At 40.1% G+C, this 16,105-nt stretch overlaps 1 protein-coding gene across 4 annotated transcripts in view; it reads left to right on the top strand.

Moving 5' to 3' along the window:
• The window catches only part of taok1a (TAO kinase 1a), a 161,801-nt gene that overhangs the window by 85,318 nt on the left and 60,378 nt on the right, over positions 1-16,105 (top strand). For all 4 annotated transcript variants that reach the window (XM_059973340.1, XM_059973344.1, XM_059973341.1 and 1 more), the window contains 2 exons: positions 3,603-3,826; positions 13,873-13,944. In XM_059973340.1, the coding sequence (XP_059829323.1) occupies positions 3,695-3,826; positions 13,873-13,944 (204 nt within the window). In that variant the 5' untranslated portion in view covers positions 3,603-3,694. The remainder of the gene's footprint in view (positions 1-3,602; positions 3,827-13,872; positions 13,945-16,105) is intronic.

Here is a 16,105-nt window from a genome sequence, read left to right as displayed (position 1 = left end):
CAATGCCTCAAAAAGACAGCATCCCTGATTAAGGACCTTAATAACTGAGGACGTGCCCTCTTTTCATTGCTACCATCAAGGTATCAGAATCAGGTTTAATATCACCAGCATATGTTGTGAAATTTGTGGCAGCAGTACCATGTACATGATAAAATATAGAAAAAGAAACAATTACCGTACATGTATGTGTATATATACACACACACACACACAAATACCTAAATATACATTTTTTTAAAAAGTAGTATTCATGGGGTCAAAAAGGTTGTATTCATGGGGTCAGTGTCCATTTAGAAATTGAAAGGCAGAAGGAAAGAAGCTGTTCCTTAAGCACTGAACCCTTTAGGGTTTTGTACCTCCTTCATAACGGTAGCAATGAAAAGAGGGCATGTCCTGGGTGGTGGGGGTCCTTAATGATGGATGCTGCCTTCCTGAGGTGCAGCTGCTTGAGATGTCTTGGATACTAGGGAGGCAAGTACCTAAGCTGGAGCTGACTAATTTTGCAGCTCTCTGTACTTATATCGATCTTCTGCAATAGCACCCCCTCCCCTGCATACCAGACGGTAATGCAGCCAGTTGGAATGCTCTCCATAGCACACGTGTAGAAGTTTCCAACTGCTTTACGTGACAAACCAAATCTCCTCAAACTCCTAATGAAATGTATCTGTCTTGCCTTCATTATAGCTGCATTAATACTTTGCAACCAGATCAAGTCCTCGGAAGAATTGACACTCAGAAACTTGAAATTGCTTACTTTCTCCTTTTCCAATCCCATTTTGAGGATTGGTTTGTGTTCATTTTTGAAGTCCATAATCAGCTCTTTGGTCTTGATAATGTTGAGTGCAAGGAGAAGATACAGGAGCCTGAAAACACACACTTACCATTTTAGAAGCAGCTTCTTCTCCACCGCTATCAGATGTCTAAATGGACAATGAACCTATGTTCTTTTTTTTGGTCTCTTGCACTACTCAATTAAAAATACAAATCTTATTGTAATTCATAGTTTTAAAAAATGTATGTACTGCAATATGCAGCATTTCTCAACATATGCCAGTGATATTAAGCCTGAGTCTGATTCAGCTCTTGGGTGTAATACCTCTGCTTAAAGAGTTTTTCCCCCAGTTACTTTATGAAGTAGACAGGATTGTCTTGTCTCAAAGGCATTATTTCTGAAAAAGAAACACTCTTTTAGAAATCGATTATAGTGAATCTATTTTTTGTAACAAGGTTGCAGGCATGGAACTTGAATCTACAGCTTTCTGATCCAGGAGAGAATGACCCCAGTTGAACCACAACTGACCCAAATTAGTGCAGAATCTGGTGGCATTATTTTTTGTTATGCTAGGAAAAGGTGTATGTACTTGAGGGAATCAACTTGTTAGTGATTCACTTAGTTAAGTTATTTGTGAAATAAAGCAGGTTAATATTTTGACTTGTTTCATCCTCTTGATTTTTCATAGAGCCAGAAGAAATTGTATTTGGTTCAAATGCATAGTATTGAAATTGCATATGGAGTTCAGTTTTGCTGTAGGAAGATGCTGCTGTGGAAGCAGAAATTGGATAGTGTGAGGCAGCTTTCATCAAAATAAATCTCACAGATTGTTTATAGCAACAATAGATGCTGTTGAATTCAAAAACCTATATAGTGCAGACTTCATTTTATGACATTCATTCATTGGTGTGGGTGTTTAAGGAAGGGTGACAGCTGTAGAACTGAGTCAGATCAATCTTTACTGTTGCAGAAGATATACTGGACAAGGTGCAAATTAGCAATTTCTTTTCAAATGGAAAAATGTCATATTATTTTGTCTCCAGTACCTTTCCCATTTGCATGCAGGAAAGGCAAAATATTTGTGATTTGGAAGAAATGTTGTTAGAGCAGATAAATTAACCTCTCTTGATTGATCTTACTACCCACCATGTGTGCAAGATCGCCTTCAATCCGGAATTTGCTCGAATTTAAACAGGAATTTAAAAGGATATGTGTATCCACAGCATTAAAAGATATTTTTCAAATTAAAAAAAATTTAAACAAGCCGAGACTCTAACACAGACTATAAAATTAATTAAACGGATTAAGGGATTTATCGCCATTTTTATGCAAAGGTATTGATTTTCAGTTTCCTCTATAGACCAGAGATGGTCCTAATATGTTTGCACACCCAACATGAGATCTTTAATGCATTAAATTTCCAGCCCTGCAGATTTTGTCTGGTAGATAGAGGAAAAATTTCAAAGAACCACTCAAAGTGGAGAAAACCATTCAGAATGTCTTTGAAAACACACAGAAACTGAGCACAAATGATGGAAGGTCAACACAATGCTATGAGCTGTTTAGTTCAGCACCTCATAGAATATAGAAACCTACAGCACATTACAGGCCCTTCGGCCCACAATGTTGTGCTGACCATGTAACCTGCTCTAGAAATTGCCTAGAATTTCCCTAGCACATAGCCCTGTATTTTTCTAGACTCCATGTACCTTTCTAAGAGGCTGCTGCCACCAGCAGTGCATTCTGTGCACCTCCTCCCACATCAGTAGAAGAGCCTATGGTCGTGATTCAGCTTATCAGTCACCCCAGAACCAATACAAGTGGAGTCAAATTATCTTTGATCCCAAGAGTCAGCCTAAGAAGAAAAAACTTAATTTATAATTTGTGGCAGTTTTTAGTATTCCATTTTCAGAATTTGTATTGATTTGGGAAACTATCTGGCAACAGCTATGATGGCATTATTTGGAATGAGTCTAAAAATGGTAAGATCTGTAAAATTGGGTTCTATCTCCTGCAGAGAATAAAGTTAGGTGTTCTACTCAATCTAATCAAAGAAACTTAAACTAAATTGCCAGAATAGATGGACAGAAGCACTGTCCTTCAGGCTTGTACAGAAATGCAAAGCTAAACTACAAAATTGAATAAGATAAAACTTAATATATGTCATGTAGCAAGGGTGTAACTATCCCTGAAGATCATGGCAGTTTGAAAGAGAGCTTAACTGACCAAGCGACTTGCTTCCTCTGTTCACAAAATGTATGTCCCAATGTTACAAAATATCAGTATTGTCGAGTCTTTTGAGAATATTATTTATATTTAAAATTTCAATTTATCATTTTACTAAGTCATGCAAGATATTTGGAATACTCCAATATTGTGTAATATCTAGTTAATTACATTCTTTAATAACAGGTAAATTCATATTATTTGTGAAGACAGCTTCATCTGTTGTGTTTTTCAACATGAGTGTAACAGTGCTATCTGTGCTGCTGTCTGATGTATTTTCACCTCAAGAAAATCCTCCTTGAAACTCATTTCTGAACTTGGTAACCATGCAGCCTTTTGTGGCATTGTTCTGTACTTAGTCGGAAAGTATCATGACAATCAATGTGTTTTCGAACAGTTATGCTTAAATACAACCAAAGTGTTTGAGTCAGATATGTTTGGGGAGTCTTGCAAAGTTGGTGTGTGGTTGGATCTTATTAAGTATCATATTTTTTGTATAATTTATAGGGGGAAAAATTTAGTTTGTTTCTATTTAGTCTTTATTACTTTCTCTTAGCTACTTGTTAAAATGAATATTTAATAATTAACACATTTTCTTTCACAGCTGTCTATGTTAAAGAGGGCCCATTCATGCCGATGCAACAAGAATTAAGACAACGTGAACCCAGATAGTTAGACGGCTAAGCACACAGTAGGATGCCGTCAACCAATCGAGCAGGAAGTCTAAAGGACCCAGAAATAGCAGAGCTATTTTACAGAGAAGATCCTGAAAAGTTGTTTGTGGATTTGCGAGAAATTGGCCATGGCAGCTTTGGAGCAGTTTATTTTGTGAGTATGCAGTTTGCTCAATTTTCTGTGTCATATCAATGGATGTTTTGATTTTGATTAATTAAATAATGACCTTTATGTTCTTAGAAACCTGACCAGATCATAATTTTCTGTGACCTGAAACCATGTTAACTGCCAATGCATCGAGAATTGCACATTTATAAAAACGTAATTTTGTGCTGACTTATTAACTTTTCTCCCCACACATTCTGTGGAAGCATATTTTGTTCCATTTCTCAAAGTTTTTAGGTAGTATTCTGCGAATTCTGTAAGGGTAAAGTTCTGTAAGCTGAATGGCTGTGATATAGTGATCAACACCTGCAGTTTTTGATTTCATTTTGGCCATTACAGGCAAGTGCAGCATTCATCTCCAATTGGTCTGGAGAAGGTGAAGAGCTACCAATTTAAGAGAGTGATATTCTTCTGAGACTGTTAGTCGGGAGTTTGATGCTTTCAACGTAGTATTGAAGAAGAATTTGTAATATATTTCAAAGTTAGATTTGAATGAAACACATAGATGTGATTGTTGGTATATCCCTGCTACCTTGTAGACTTGGTTGATAAAACATTTCAAGTTTGGAAGGAGTTGGAGTAACCTGGGTAGTTCCTGAGTAATGTATAGATGTTGTGTATCGCAGCCAGATTTCTCTGCTAGTGAAAGGAAATGATTGTTTAGATTAATGGCATATTAATCTAGAATGCTGTTCTGACCTAGATGGTAATCAGCTCCTTTAGTTTGTCTATACACGTGAAGCCCACTCCTGGTGTGCCTTGGAGACAATGGAAAACCTTCAGGGTGCTGGGACATAAGACATTTGGTATAGTATACCTAGTCACTTATATGCTTTTATAGTTAATTTATTTTTGTGTTTAGTACAGGCAAGTTTCTGGTTGTTGGTGACCTCTAGAACATTGAAAAGATGAAACTTGACAAAGGTGATGTCATTAAGTACCAAAGATAGGTGGCTACAATCTCTGTAGTAGAGTTAGAGATAGCTACTTGGCACTTCTGTGGGCTGGCTGTTATTTGTGACATAACTGAATATTCCTTGGGTTTTCCACCATTGAGTGCTTCTTCAGCTGAGTACTTGTGAATGGAGCTGAACATTATACAGACATCAAAGAATATTCCCACCTCTGACCTTGCGATAGGAAGAAGTCATTGTTGATGAAGACTAGACCCAGCCCTGAGAAATTTCTGCAACTGATGTTTTGAGACTTGTGAAACTGATTTCCAACAAATGCAACCACTCTTCTTTATGCAAGGGATGATTCCCCAATGATACATCTCTACCTTCTTGCCCATGATTCTTACTAGGACTTTGATACTATGCTTGGTCATGTCTGGAATTGAGCTTTTTGTCCATCTTTGGACCAAGATTGTAATGTAGTTTGGAGCTGTCTGTCCCTGGTGAAACCCAAGTTGGGCATCAGTTAAGAGGTTTTTGATGAATAAGTGCTACTTGACAACCCAGTTGGTGGCACCCTCTATCCCCTTGCTGATAAGACCATAAGTTATAGGAGCAGAATTATGCCATTTAGCCTTTCGAGTCTGCTCTGTCATTTCGTCATAGCTGATCCATTTTCCCTTCAACCCCAATGTCCTGCTTTTGCCCCATATCTCTTCATGCCCTGACTAACCAAGAATCTGTCAACTTCTACCTTAAATATATCTGATGACTTGACTTCCACAGCCCCCTGTGGCAACAAATTTCTCAGATTCACCACTCTCTGGCTAAAGGAATTATTCGTTATCTCTGTTTTGAAAGGATACCCCCCATTCTGAGGTGGTATCCCCTGGTCTTAGACTTACCCCACCATAGGAAATGTCCTCTCCAAATGCACTCTATCGAGGCCTTTCAATGAAGTCCTCACTCATTCTTCTGAATTCCAGTGAGTGGAGACCCAGAGCCATCAAACACACCTTATATGACATACCTTTCAATCCCGGAATCATCTTAGTGAACCTCCTTTGAACCCTCTTCAATGTCAGCACATCCTTTCTTGGATAAGCAGCCCAGAATTGCTCTCAATACTCCGAAGTGAGGCCCCACCACTGCTTTATAAAGCCTCAACAATACATCCTTGTTTTTATATTCTAGTCCTCTCAAAATGAATGCTAACATCGCATTTCCCTTTCTCACCACTGACTTAACCTGCAAATTAACCTTTAGGGAATGCTGTACGAGGACTCCCAAGTCTTTGCACCTCAGATTTTTGAATTGTCTCTCCATTTTAGAAAATAGACAGCCCTTTCATTTCTTCTACCAAAGTGAATGACCATACACTTCCCAACACTGTGTTCCATCTGTCACTTCTTTGCCCATTCTCTTTTTCTGTAGCCTTTCTGCTTTCTCAAAACTACCTGTCCCTCCTCCTGTCTTTGTATCATCCGCAGACTTGGCCACAAAGTCTGGCCATCAATTCCGTCATGCAAAGCATTGATATATAACTTAAAAAGAAGCAATTCCAATTTAGACCCCTGTGGAACACCACTAGTCACCATCAGCCAGGCAAACAATGCTCCTTTTTCCCACTCTTTGCCTCCTGCTATTCAACCAATGCTTTATCCATGCTAGAATCTGTTCTATGATACCATAGGCTCTTGTTAGAAGCCTCGTGTGGTTCCTTGTCAGAGGCCTTCTGAAAACCGAAGCAATCAACATACACAGATTCAGTATATCCTGCTTGTTAGTTCTTCAGAGTCCCAACAGATTTGTCAGGCAAAATTTTCCTTTACGAAATCATGCTGACTACAGCTAATTTTTATCATGTGCCTACAAGTACCTCGAAACCACATTCTTAACAATCGACTCTAGCATCTTCCTGACCACTGTGGTCAGACTAACTGGCCTATAATTTCCTTTCTTTTGTTTCCATCCCTTTTTCTTGGAGTGGAGTGACATTTGCAATTTTCCAGTTCTCCAGAACTGTGCCAGAATCAATTGAACATTAGTAATGTCTCCACAATCTCTTCACCTACCTCTTTCAGAACTCTGGGGTGTAAACCATCTGGTCCAGGTGACTTATCTACCTTCAGACCTTTAAGTTCCCCATGAACCTTCTTCACATGAACCTTCTTCACATACTTATGCCCTCTGACACTCTGAAGCTTCTAGTATACTACTGGTCTCTTTCACATTGAAGATTGATGCAAAATAGTTAGCTCATCTGCCATTTCCTTGTCCCCCATTCCTACTCCTCCACATCATTTTCCACTAGTCCGATCTACTCTCACCTCTCTTTTACACTTTATATATCTGAAGAAACTTTTGGTATCCTCTTTAATATTATTGGCTAGCTTCCCTTAGTATTCCAGTTTTTCCTTCTTTATGACATTTTTGCAGTTCACAACTACAGATGTGCTCAGCTGTTTGCACCACTCTCTGCAGAAGCCTGTGATTAAGGGAGGTGCGGTTCCCTTACCAGGCAGTGATGCAGCCAGTCAGGATGCTCTCAATTGTGCTCCTGTAGAAAGTTCTTGGGATTTGGGGGCCCATACCAAACTTCCTCAACCGCCTGAGGTGAGATCTTCCTTCTGCAGTTTGCTGTTTAATTGTAGAAACATAGAAACGTAGAGAACCTACTGCACAATACAGGCCTTTCAGCCCACAAAGTTGTGCCGAAAATGTCCCTGCCTTACAAATTACTAGGCTTACCCATAGTCCTCTATTTTTCTGAGCTCCATATACCTTTCCAAAGGTCTCTTAAAAGACCCTATCGTATCTGCTTCCACCACCGTTGCCGGCAGCCCATTCTACGCACTCACCACTCTGCGTTTTTTTAAAAAAAACAACTTACACCTGACATCTCCTCTGTACCTACTCCCCATCACATTAAACCTGTGTCCTCTTGTGGCAACCATTTCAGCCCTGGGAAAAAGCCTCTGACTATCCACACAATCAGTGCCTCTCATCATCTTATACACCTCTATCAGGTCACCTCTCATCCTCCGTCAGTCCAAGGAGAAAAGGCCGAGTTCGCTTAACCTATTCTCGTAAGGCATGCTCCCCAACATCCTTGTAAATCTCTGCACCCATTCTATGGCTTCCACGTCCTTCCTGTAGTGAGGTGACCAGAACCTAGCACAGTATTCCAAGTGGGGTCTGACCAGGGTTCTATACAGCTGCAACATTACCTCTCGGCTCCTAAATTCAATTCCGTGACTAATGAAGGCCAATACACCATATGCCTTCTTAACCACAAAGTTCACCTGCGCAGCTGCTTTGAGTGTCCTATGGACTTGGACCCCAAGATCCCTCTGATCCTCCATACTGCCAAGAGTCTTAGCATTAGCACTATATTCTGTCATCATATTTGACCTACCAAAATGAACCACTTCACATTTACCTCGCTTGAACTCCATCTGCCACTTCTCAGCCCAGTTTTGCTTCTTATCAATTTCTCGATGTAACCTCTGACAGCCCTCTACACTATCTGCAACACCTCCATCCTTTGTGTCATCGGCAAACTTACTAATCCATCTCCACTCCTCATCCAGGTCATTTATAAAAATCAGGAACAGTAAGGGTCCCAGAACAGATCACCACTGGTCACCAACCTCCATATAGAATATGACCCGTCTGCAACCAGTCTTTGCCTTTTGTGGGCAAGCCAGTTCTGGATCCACAAAGTAATGTCCCCTTGGATCCCATGCCTCCTTACTTTCTCAGTAAGCCTTGCATGGGGTACCTTAACAAGTGCCTTGCTGAAATTCATATACACTACATCTACTACACTTCCTTGATCAATGTGTTTAGTCAAATCCTCAATTCAATCAGGCTCGTAAGACACGACTTGCTCTTGACAAAGCCATGCTGACTATTCTTAATCATATTATACCTTTCTAAATGTTCATAAATCCTGCCTCTCAGGATCTTCATCAATTTACCAACCACTGAAGTAAAACTTAATTTCCTGGGCTATCTCTACTCCCTTTCTTGAATAAAGGGAACAACATCCTCGACCCTCCAATCCTCCAGAGCCTCTCTGATGATTCAGAGAGCTTTGTCAGAGGCTCAGCAATCTCCTCCCTGGCCTCCCACAGCAGCCTGAAGTAGATCTCATCCAGTCCCAGTGACTTATCCAATTTGATGCTTTCCTAAAGCTCCAGCACATCCTCTTAATATCTACATGTTCAAGCTTTTCAGTCCGCTGCAAGTCATCAGTACAATCACTGAGATCCTTTTCCATAGTGAATACTGAAGTATTCATTAAGTACCTCTGCTATTTCCTCCAGTTCCATATCACACTTAATAGGTCCTATCCTTTCTCATCTTATCCTCTTTCTCTTCACATACTTGTAGAATGCCTTGGGATTTTCCTTAATCCTGCCCACTGAGGCCTTCTCATGGCCTCATCTGGCTCTCCTAATTTTCTTTTTAAGCTCCTTCCTGATAATCTTCTAGATCTCTTAACAGTACCTAGATCTCTGAATCTTTTGTAGGCTTTTCTTCTTGACGAGATTTATTACAGCCTTTGTACACCACAGTTCCTGTACCTTACCATAACTTCCCTGTATCTTTGGAATGTGCCTATGCAGAACTGCACACAAATATTCCCTGAACATTTGCCATAGTTCTTCTATACTTTTCCCTGAGAATATTTGTCCCCAATTTAAGCTTCCAATTTCCTGCCAGATAGCCACATAATTGCCATTATTCCAATTAAATGCTTTTCTAACTTGTCTGTTCCTATCTCTCTCAAATGTTATTGTAAAGGAGATAGAATTATGGTCACTATTTCCAAAATGCTCTCCCACTGAGAGATCTGACACCTGATCAGGTTCATTTCCCAATACTAAGTCAAGTACAGTCTCTCCTCTTGTAGGCTTATCTACATATTGTGACAAGAAACCTTCCTGAACACACCTAACAAATTCCACCGCATCTAAACCCCTTGCTCTAGGGAGATGCCAATTGATATTTGGGAAATTAAAAAATCTCCCATCACAACAACTCTGTTATTGTCACACCTTTCAAGGATCTGTTTCTCTATCTGCTCCTCGATATCCCTGTTACTATTGGGTGGCCTATAAAAAAACACCCAGTAAAGTTATTGACCCCTTACTGTTCCTAATCTCCACCCACAGACTGTGTAGACAATCCCTCCTTTCTGAAACATCTAAAACATCTTCTCTATCACCTGCCTATCCTCCCTCACACACTGTCTCCTAGCTTTCTCTATTTCTGAGCCAACTGCCTCTTCCCCAGTCTCTTCAGTTCAGTTCTCCCCCCCCCCCCAACAATTCTAGTTTAAACTCTCCCAGTAGCCTTAGCAAACCTCACCACCAGGATGTTGGTCCCCCTGGGATTTAAGTGCAACCTGTCCTTTTTGTACAGGTCACACCCACCCCAAAAGAGGCCCCAATGATCCAGAAATCTGAATCCCTGACCCCTGCTCTGATCCCTCAGCCACGCATTTATCCTCCACCTCATTCTATTCCTATACTCACTGTTGTGTTGCTACTTTGGTGGTCCTGCTTCTCAGCTGTCTTCCTAACCCCCTGTAGTCTTTTTTCAGAACCTCTTCCCTTTTCCTACCTATGTCATTGGTACCAATGTGTACCACGACCTCTGGCTGTTCTCCTTCCCACTGTAGGATATCTTGGACGTGATCTGAAACAACCTGGACCCTGGCACCTGGGAGGCAAGCTACCATTCGAGTTTCTTTTCTGTGTCCACAGAGTCTCCTGTCTGACCCCCTAACTATAGAGTCCCTATCACTACTTCCTTCCTCTTCTTTTCCCTACCCTTCTGAGCCAGAGGACCAGAGTCTGTGCCAGAGGCACAGCCACTGTTGCTTCTCCTAGGTAGGCTGTTCCCCCCCCCCCCCCCCATAGTTATCAGGAGTACTTATTGTCAAGGGGTACAGTCATAGGGGTACTCTCTAGCACCTGACTCTTCCCCTTCCCCATCCTGACTGTGACCCACTTGTCTGTCTCCCATGGCCCCGATGTGACCACTTGCCTGTAACTTGTTTCTGTCAACTCCTCACTCTCCCTGACCAGGTGAAGATTATGGAGCTGCAACTCGACACACCGGGTGCAGATATGGCTGTCTGGGAGGCTGGGACCTCCCACATCTGACACCGAGCACAGAACACCAGCTATACACACATACTACTTCCTTTCCGCGATTAACACAGGTAAACCTACCACCTAAGCCAGTTGAGCCAAAGCTCTATCACTCTGCTGCCTCTCACTCCGCTGTCCGCTCTGAACACTGCTCACTGGATATGGCAGTCTTTTTAAACCTTTCGTGCTCTACTGGCTGATGTCACGCGCCTGCGCAGTCTAGCCTCTCTTCTACCACAAGCACTAAAACTGCCTTCACTCTGGAAATCCACAATTCACAACTAGATATCAAGAGTTGCAGTACTGAGCTTGTCTTTTGGTTCTGGAATTGCTGAGGACTGGTATTTCATGCTGCTTTTCTGTTTGGTATACGTGTCCTCAGTTACAGCTTCAACACATTGGCACATTCTCCACAATATATGAATCTACGTGTACATCTATGTCATGTTGTTTGACTATTCTGTGGGATGGCACCCACCGTTTAGGTACGAAACCCCAGGTGATTGTGAGATGCACTTACCAAGATTGATAACTTGGAGTGACTTTACCTCTACAAATTTGGTGGCAAGATTGATGAAGGGTATCTTTCCAATTGTATCAAATTTCCCTTTCAAAGTAATAGTCCTGCAACAACTTAGTGTCTTGCCTGGCTATTTGAGTAGGCATTTAAGCTATATTGCTGAGGCCTGAAGCTGCATTTATGACAAACCTGGTCAGGGTAATGGGCTTTCACTCCTGAAATGAGCTAGATAGCTTTTTGCAGCAACCATTCCCTTAGTTGTTATTACGAAGAAAAGTTGTCCTGTAATTTGTGTACACTATTGGATAATTTGTATGTTGCTAGTGTTATAACTGTATTGGAACAGCTTGGATTTAGTCTTGGTTGAATGGGAAACCTTGCTTCAGCTCTGTAACCAGAATTTCATCAGTTTCCATCTTTCTTTGCTGTATCCATTATCTTTGGTCATTTCTTGGTTTCATTTAAAGTGGATTAAATTGACTACAACCTGGATTTTGGAATGGTTTGTTCCCAGAAAGGGATCCAAACGTCTTTACCACTTGGTTCTCCTTTTGCTCATACCTCAGGCTTTTATTCTTCTCACATGTATTATTCTCTGTCATTACTGAACATAGAAACATTCAGGAAATCATCTCCTGAGCTATCAGTGATGATACGTTTGGCAAAACCTCAAGACCATTGGCTAACAAGTAAATTTCAGAAATATTTGACTTTCTCTGTAACATGTCCTTCCACTATTTAGCATGCATACAATAGTGTATTGTGTTTTTGTTGGTCTAGCATCTTGTTTTTAAATACAGTTGGTGCTATCTCTGGAATATTTTTCTACAGTTCATGGATTGATCCCTTCAGTGAACTTACAGATATTTATGAAGAGGGGTCTTGCAGAGTCTTATAAACGTGAGAAATTCAGCAGATGCTGGAAATCCAAAGCAACACACACAAAATGCTGGAGGAACTTAGCATGTCAGGCTAAGAAATGAAGTTTTAGTTGACGTTTCAGGCCAAGACCCTTCAGGACCGTAGAGTCTCATGTAAAGTGTGACAATGTGTATGTAAGCATTGGATACAGAAAGTTCCTTGTTAAGAGTTGAATGAGAGAAGCATCCTTGGTCAAAGTGCCTATGTACTAGGATTACAGTTATTTTAGAACTTAGAACTCTTAAGGTCACCTTATGATATAATTATGGTTTCCTGTCATGGTAGTGATAAAGCGAGGGATGTGCCATTCTGTGAGGTTTATAGATTGTAGAGGTATTTTGTTAGTGTCCGCTGTTGCTGATGGCTCACAACACCTTACCATTGCTAGCCTACGGCATCTTCTATATGCCCAATTTTGAACAGAAAGGCTTCTTGATCTATGGTATTTAACATTGTACAAAAGAATAAAATGGAATATGGTCTCCAGATAACTGGTGGTCAGTTCTACTAATATTCTTGTAGGCATTAATTTTTTGCAACAGATGAGTTTGTGAGGAATAATGAACTAAGTTCATTATTCCACCATTTGTTGTAGTTTTCATGGAATGAACCATCCCCAGCTCTTCCGTTGAGTCTAGGATGTTCAAGATCTGATTTTTGAAGAACCTCTGGGCAGCTTACCATATTTAGTCTGCTCTAAGATATTTGTGAAGATGACTTTGCAGGGTCAACAGGATTCAGTGTCATCATCATGTCCAGTAAAGTGCCTAATTCAAAGCTGGGTGTGCCTTCAAAATAAATAGGTGTAAGCCAATACTTTACCTGGCATGGCATCTTGTACGATAATTGCATCATCTCCATTGCAGCATCAAGTTGTTGTCTTACAAACTGTAATCTTGTAATTCCAATAGTAAATCCTTGCCTTTCTACAAAGGTTTGTTCAGTTGCCTTTAGAACAATGCTAATGTTTAATGTATGTTGGAGATTGTCTCCTCAAAGAGGAAGGATGACAGTGGAATTTTAATTATTTGGCAAGGGAAGGTTAGAAATTTAATTGGTGTATATATAGTTATGTAATGCAGTGGTTTTGAATGTTTGTGGTATATTTGACTTTTCGGTTCCCATTTTAATAAAAACTTAATTTTTTCTCATTTACATTTCTTTTGTATTTAGCCTTGTTCTTCAACCCTCTTTCAGTTTGAGTATCACCTGAAATTATATTTTCTGAACATATGGTGTTTTTGAAATTCTGCATTCTAGATCGCATAATGATGAAGAATTATAAAATTGTTCTAAGCTAAGAAAATACTGCTGAACACTTAAATGGAAGATAAAATAAGTAATTTGTTTGGGAATGACTAGTTTTAAGCAGAAAATTGGGATATGTTTAGATATTGTAGTTTTAAAGATCAACTTGCATCTTGTCAGAAGTTTCATTTGGATTATTATGTACTTTTCACTGCAGTATTGTTTCACTGTTCAAATGAGCTTTTCAACAAGCTTGCTAATATATTCTAAAATCTTATATAGGCACGAGATGTTCGCACTAATGAAGTGGTGGCTATCAAGAAGATGTCTTATAGTGGAAAGCAATCCAATGAGGTTAGTGCATTATAAACTGCATGAATGAAATGAGTTTTGTGTGTGTGTGTGTGTGTGTATATATAAATGTGTGCTATTTAAAAAAAAATCTGTTGCATGTTGCTCTGTAAAAGTTTATAAGGAAATCAGTTTTTGCTTGAAGTGGAGGTTGAGTAAAATTCTAGCCCACCTTCCTCTTCATTTTGAGATCAGCTTTTCAAAGGTAGCAAGTCCAAAATATCAGGACATTATGTTCAGAGCTTTGGTGTGTGGCTTGAGGAAGGTGATGCAGTTATACTGCTTGTCCCAGCTTCAACTAACTCACTGAACAGATGAGGAAAGTGTAGCTTGCTTTGAACTTTCCCAAGAAGTATTTGCTTCAATATTGGCTGAATATGAAAGGGCAATTAATCTTCCTTTCAACAAATGTTCCCAAAAAGTCCACGAAATATTCATTCTTGGACTAGTTTTCATCATTTACATTATAGTAGTAGTATGAGAACAGCTTCTGTTTTATAATGTGGCTTATCAAAGTTTGAGAATTAAGTATAGTGAAAATCAACTCAATTACATTAATCTTGTCTTCATGGAAATCCATACTTCTCCAGCTCCAATCCCAGATGTGCAAAATCTGGCCATAGCACCAGTGTTGCAGTCTGTACTTATTAATGAGCCAAATACAAATAAAGTGATGTTCAATTTGTCCTGGTACTTGCTCCCAAACATCTTTCATGGTGTGCAGAAATCCACGAGGCATCTTGTGAACTTCCTTCAGAGCAACCTGTAAATGTCTGTGGACTTTGCTGGTCCAAGGAATTTATCAGCTCTCGTGTAAAAATGTCCTATTAAAGCTATTATTTGAAATAGTGTAGATGGTAAAGAAGATGTTTTTTGATTGAAAGGAGAGGTCTGTCTTTTTCAGTCTTTGTTCTTTCTCGCAATGTGATTAGGGCTTCCAAATGGCTGCTGCTTAAATGAGGGGCTAGTCAAAGGATTTTGCTTTACTACTGAGGAAAAAAAGTGAGCAGCCACCCTGGGATGTTGCACATTGTAATCCTGGTTTCTAATGGGTCGGAAAGAGTGGAGCAGGCAACCCACCCTGCTGCTCTTTTAATGTATTTCCTAGGTGCAAGATCTCATGTTTCCAACTATATAGAAGCTTTTTTGCCATACTCTGGTTACCCTAATGTGAAAATTGGGACAAATTTTCCCAACACTACACCAGCTGAAACGGGATAAAATTCTTGAGTTTGATTGTATCTGATACCAGACTGTCTGATTGCCCTATCTATACACCTGTGTTGGCCTCAAAAGCAATACTTTAACAGCTCTATTGTGTTTGTAAATAAGGATGGAACTTGAAAAGCAACTTAGGCAGGTGGCTTTAATTACTTTGTTGGGAAATTGGTTATGGAAGGGTGTTGCATGAAGGGGCTTTATTGTTATCCACTTCATCAGCAGTGAAGCATTTTAATAAAGTATTGGGCAATATTTTGTCTTCTGGCTTTGACAAAGCAACGGATATTTTTATATACAAAGTCACATCTTGGCTGGTTCCTCTAATCATTCAAATTTTCTTCTTCATTTGCGTCTCTTGCCTTTTTATTTTGTTTATTGACTTTTTCTGTTTAAAATCACACCTTTAATCACACCTCTGGTCGCCTCAGAATAGGAAGGATGTGGAAGCATTGGAAAGGGTACAGAGGAGATTTACCAGGATGCTGCCTGGTTTCGAGAGTGTGCATTATGATCAGAGATTAAGGGAGCTTGGGCTTTACTGTCTGGAGAGGAGGATGAGAGGAGACATGATAGAGGTATACAGGATATTAAGAGGAATAGATAGAGTGGACAGCCAGCGCCTCTTCCCCAGGACACCATTGCTCAGTACAAGAGGACATGGCTTCAAGGGGGATATTAGAGGAAGGTTTTTAACTCAGAGTGGTTGGTGCATGGAATGCACTGCCTGAGTCAGTGGTGGAGGCAGATACACAAGTGAAATTTAATAGACTACTAGACAGGTATGTGGAGGAATTTAAGGTGGAGGGTTATATGGGAGGCAAGGTTTAAGGGTTGGCACAACATTGTGGGCCGAATGGCTTGTACTGTGCTGTTTTGTTCTTTGTTCGTTAATGGAATAAAAAGGTTTTGAGGACCAAACAGTACCATGAAGAAAGAATGAACT

This window comes from Hypanus sabinus, chromosome 6, assembly GCF_030144855.1.
Source record: "Hypanus sabinus isolate sHypSab1 chromosome 6, sHypSab1.hap1, whole genome shotgun sequence".
NCBI classification, from domain to species: Eukaryota; Metazoa; Chordata; class Chondrichthyes; order Myliobatiformes; family Dasyatidae; genus Hypanus; species Hypanus sabinus.
This window is presented reverse-complemented; position numbering and strand designations above follow the sequence as displayed.